At 33.3% G+C, this 4,432-nt stretch overlaps 1 protein-coding gene across 1 annotated transcript; it reads left to right on the top strand.

Annotated features, from left to right (window-relative positions):
• The first annotated feature begins 236 nt into the window (after positions 1–236).
• Positions 237–4,192, top strand: LOC105641802 (GCIP-interacting family protein). Its single transcript, XM_012226413.4, has 7 exons — positions 237–395; positions 984–1,137; positions 1,426–1,619; positions 1,768–2,008; positions 2,715–2,851; positions 2,936–3,164; positions 3,846–4,192. The coding sequence occupies exons 2-6, from the start codon at positions 1,014–1,016 to the stop codon at positions 3,161–3,163; spliced, it is 924 nt and encodes a 307-aa protein (XP_012081803.1). The 5' UTR covers positions 237–395; positions 984–1,013; the 3' UTR covers position 3,164; positions 3,846–4,192.
• The last annotated feature ends 240 nt before the right edge of the window (positions 4,193–4,432 follow it).

Genomic DNA, 4,432 nt, shown 5'->3' on the forward strand with positions numbered 1-4,432 from the left:
AGTCCTTCCACTATAAGTATATTCACTAATTCAATCCGTCCGGTGAAGGCTCGAATAAATCAATCAAAAAGAGTTTTTTGTAATTAAAAAAGGAAAAAGAAAAGAAAATACAAAAATAAAGAACTATGCAAGAGTAAGCCCACAATAAAAACCTAAATCATTGAAGCTGATCCATGGCCCAACCTGTTTCTACAAGCCCAAATAAGCAGCCCAATAAATTGTATAAACATTTTTATATTTTCACAAAATTGAAGGGAAAAATTAGAAAAGAAAAATCGAAAATCTCTCGCCCAATTCTTTAATTCGCGGTTCATCGCTTAATTTTCTTTTCCCCTTTTTTATCCAACCAAACACAAGGAAACGCAAAAGCATAAGGAAAGCAATCCCCTTCACAGGTTTGGTTCTTTCGGTTTTTTCAATTTCTTGTTTCCTATCTCAAATTTGACTAGTTTTGAATTCTAGGATTGTTTTTGATTCATTGAAATTTCATGTTTTATTCTGTTGCTGAGGAATATCAAATCCCTCGATTAGTTTTCTGATTATAAATGGAAGTAGAAAAATAAAAATATTTTGCTTTTTTTTTTCTTGGGTTATTGATTTTTGAATGAAGTAAGATGATTTGCTTGATTTGTTTAGCGCTAAGTAGCATAAATTATACACTTCAGGAAGATAATATTCATTGTAGATTATTGAATATAAGTTCAATTGGTTAAACAGCTTTTGTTTTTCGATTTCTGATACTAAGTTTTGTATAAAACAGATGTTCGATGAGAACTCATTTGATATCGAAAAGTTAAATATAGTGAAAAATTGTAGTTTGGAATCCTTATTCATTATTTTAATTTGGAACAGCTAATTCTGAGAAAGTAGGGGCTTTTTGTATGTGTGGTTGAAAATTAATATGATGCTGAGTGATGTAGTTGCAGCTGTTTTACTTGAAATGGATTTTTACTTGTTGGAGTGGATTTTTATTGCAATTGCAGTATTGTAGAACAAGTTGAAATTATCAGGAGATGGCTGAAGAAAGGAGAGTGCATCCGGATTGTATAAATGCATCTAATCCATACCATGAGTGTGTTGAATATTGCTTTAGAAAAATTGCAGAAGCAAAGGCACAAATGGCTAAAGATGAAACGGGTATATATTTCAAGTGTTTTGTCTTTATTCACCTTTCTGAACCATTGTCATTTATACTATTGATGATAAAAAAGGAAACACACACAGGGATTTAAATGTATGTATACAGTAATGGTTTTCTGCACCATTTGTGACAATGTTTGATTTTATTGTTTGAATTGGATGTTTTATACAATTCTTTCCTTTCAAGATTATGGGATTCTATCCTATTAGCATTGTGTTCAATCTTTGTTGATCCGTGTTTACTTGTTTACCCAATTAATGTGTTTCTTTACACTATCTGAAAAGTTGTGCAAGATAAAGGTGGAAATACTCAGTCCACTATACTTGCTTCCAAGCAAGATGAGCAGCAAGATGATGAAAGGGATTTTGAAGAACATTCTGATGATGAGGACAATCATACAGTCCAGGAAAATATGGAAGGAGATGCTATGCAACTTACTGGGAGACAGAAAAAATTGTTTGAGCTCAGGCTTAAGATGGTACTTTGTCTCTGACTTTTGAGTCATGAACACTGTGTGCTTATGTGGTTGACTAGATGTGGATATTAACCTCTTTCATTTGGTTGTCTACTATATGGCTCTGGACTTCATTGATTTGGGGATAATTATGATTCATTGGCAAATGCAGAATGAGGCAAGAAAAGCAAATCAGACGGCAATGGTTGCTGAAAAGAAGAAAATGGAAGCAGCACCGGAATCAAGGGGTATTTCTAAACAAAAATGGATTGAAGAGAGGAAGAAAAAGATTGGCAAACTTCTAGATGCAAATGGTTTGGATATGACAGAAGCATATATGCTGGATACACAAGAAGCAGCAGAGGCAAAATATAAGAAATGGGAAAAGGATCCCGCTCCATTCGGTTGGGATGGTATGTTGATGCAGGAGCAATCCTAGTCCTAATTGGATTCCTAGCACAACTAGGATTTTATTTAATTTACTGTTTTATTTCAGATTTGCATTATTTTTCCATTTTTTTTATTTGATTAGGATTTACTATTTTATCATTGAATAGGAGTAGAGTTTTAATTCTTTCTTTAATTAGGATTCCTAGTCTAGTTAGGATTTATCACAATAAATAAACGGCACTAGTAGTATTGTAAATCATCTTATTTTCCTCATAATTTTAATTCAAAGGTTATAAACCTAATTACTGATTACTGTTCCACCTACGATCAACCCTATTCTAGCCTACTTGTTGAAAACTGACAGCCCTACGGCTTCCCCTGCGTCATATGTTCAGTTCTCTTCTTGTTAATTAATTTATGTTTTATCATGTTTCATTAAATGCTGCGTTACCTTTCTGTTTCTTTATTCTTCTGTGACACACTCAGGTCGATTTTATTTTCAGACTATAGTAAGCATATGCATGTTTATACCTATGTTGTTTCTTTTGTGTATGCTTCTTGAAATCTTGAAAAGGGAAATGTCTAGTTTAATTGTTTCTTACATGTACATTAATGTGGAGTTACTCATGAATCAAAATTTTCTTGGTGAAACGGCTTCCTTAATGGTAAATATTCATTTCCAGTATTAATCTGATGATGCAAGTGCAACTGATACATATGCTTTATCAGTTTTCAATCAGAAGACCCTGTACAATGCGTATAAAAAGCGGACAAAGAACGTTGATGTTGACCTAGAAGAGTATAACAAAATGAAAGAAGCTGATCCTGAGTTCTACCGCGAAGCCTCAAGTCTCCAATATGGGAAGGTACTGCTGCTGTGAAAATTATGCTTTCTGGTAGATATAAATTCAGGACAGTTGAGTGATGTATATTCTGTTCAAATCATTTAGGCACCAAAGATCTCTGAGGATAAGATTGACCGGATGGTAAAGGAACTAAAGGACAGGGAGGAGAAACGCAGGTCATTTAGTCGAAGGAGAAGATTCCATGAAGAGAAGGATATTGACTCGATCAATGACCGCAATGAGCACTTCAACAAGAAGATTGAACGGGCTTTTGGTAAATACACGCTGGAGATTAAGAACAATCTTGAGAGAGGAACTGCTTTGCCCGACTAAGGTGTGCTCTTAGAATCATGCTTTCTGTGTTCAAGTGGTATTACCTAAGCCCTAAGGCTTATAATACATTTGTCTTTTGCCTTTTGCAAATGTTGAATAATTGCTGGTTTAATTTTTGACTAAAATTATAGCAATCTAGTTGCTTAAAGTAGTTGAAAATTGAAATAAAATCATGAAATCCATAGTATATGCTGCAATATTTAACTGATAATAATTTGATCTTTAGTAATAGCGCATACTGTTTCAATTAATATAATACCTACCACTTGTTTTTCTTTCCTTTTTATTTATAACTAGGTATACAAAAAAATTATTAATTTCAACTAGGCAACATATAAATTTCTGTTATTGGCATTTTTGGCCTGTTGATTTCACAGGTACAGTTTGCAATAAATTTGTCTGGATCATGCTCTTTGTTGCATCTAGTCTGGACAGTGCTTGGGTCCAGATGGTGACTGTTTTTAAATTCATAAATTTTACTTGATAATAAATTCAAATGTATTTGTTGCATTTAGTCTATGCATAAACCAAATTTAGTTCATCTATTAAAATAACTCCCATTTTGGACAGTGGGCATAGATGATGCTTTTTAAATCGAATTTTTTATAGTGCAAATTGTTCCTATGTTGATTTCGGATTTGTGTGTTGGTCTTCATTACCAATTTCATTTCTTTTAATCCAGGTGCACATTGTTTGTACAACTGACTATAAATTCCGGAGGGTAGAGAGGGTAACTATCCTTTATCTTGGCTATCTGCACGTCTCCAAGCAATATATGGTGAATTTCACTGCAGATGCAGCTTTGTTCAGTTTGGTTGTCTTAATGGTCACTATACAAGTAAAACATATTCTCCTTCCAGTTGTAAATCATGAGCATAGAACTCTAGATGATTTGAGATTGGCTTTGTATGTTTAGAGGGAGATATTTTTACCTGTTTCATTTCTACTTGTTCAGTCATCACTAGTTTTTCAATTTAAGCTATGTCAAAGTTACAGCTTTTGGATTAAACAGTTTTTTAGTTTGCAGCAGCTAACAACCATTTGAATAGTAGAATTCAGGAACTATTTTAATTTAGTTTTTAAGAATTAGAATTTGATTTATTAATTATATCAAATATTATGGGCTGTATGGAAAATTAACTTTTTTTTTTCAAAGAGGACATTCTAAACGGACAAATTTGGAGCACGAGTGCATTGATGCAGTTAAAACTTAAAAGGCAAAGGCAGTGTGATGAAGACAGCCACCATTTACGAGCAGTCACAGCCAAG

Source organism: Jatropha curcas, chromosome 1 (genome assembly GCF_041381405.1).
Source record: "Jatropha curcas cultivar XTBG-Jc1 chromosome 1, XTBG_Jcur_1.0, whole genome shotgun sequence".
Lineage (NCBI taxonomy): Eukaryota > Viridiplantae > Streptophyta > Magnoliopsida > Malpighiales > Euphorbiaceae > Jatropha > Jatropha curcas.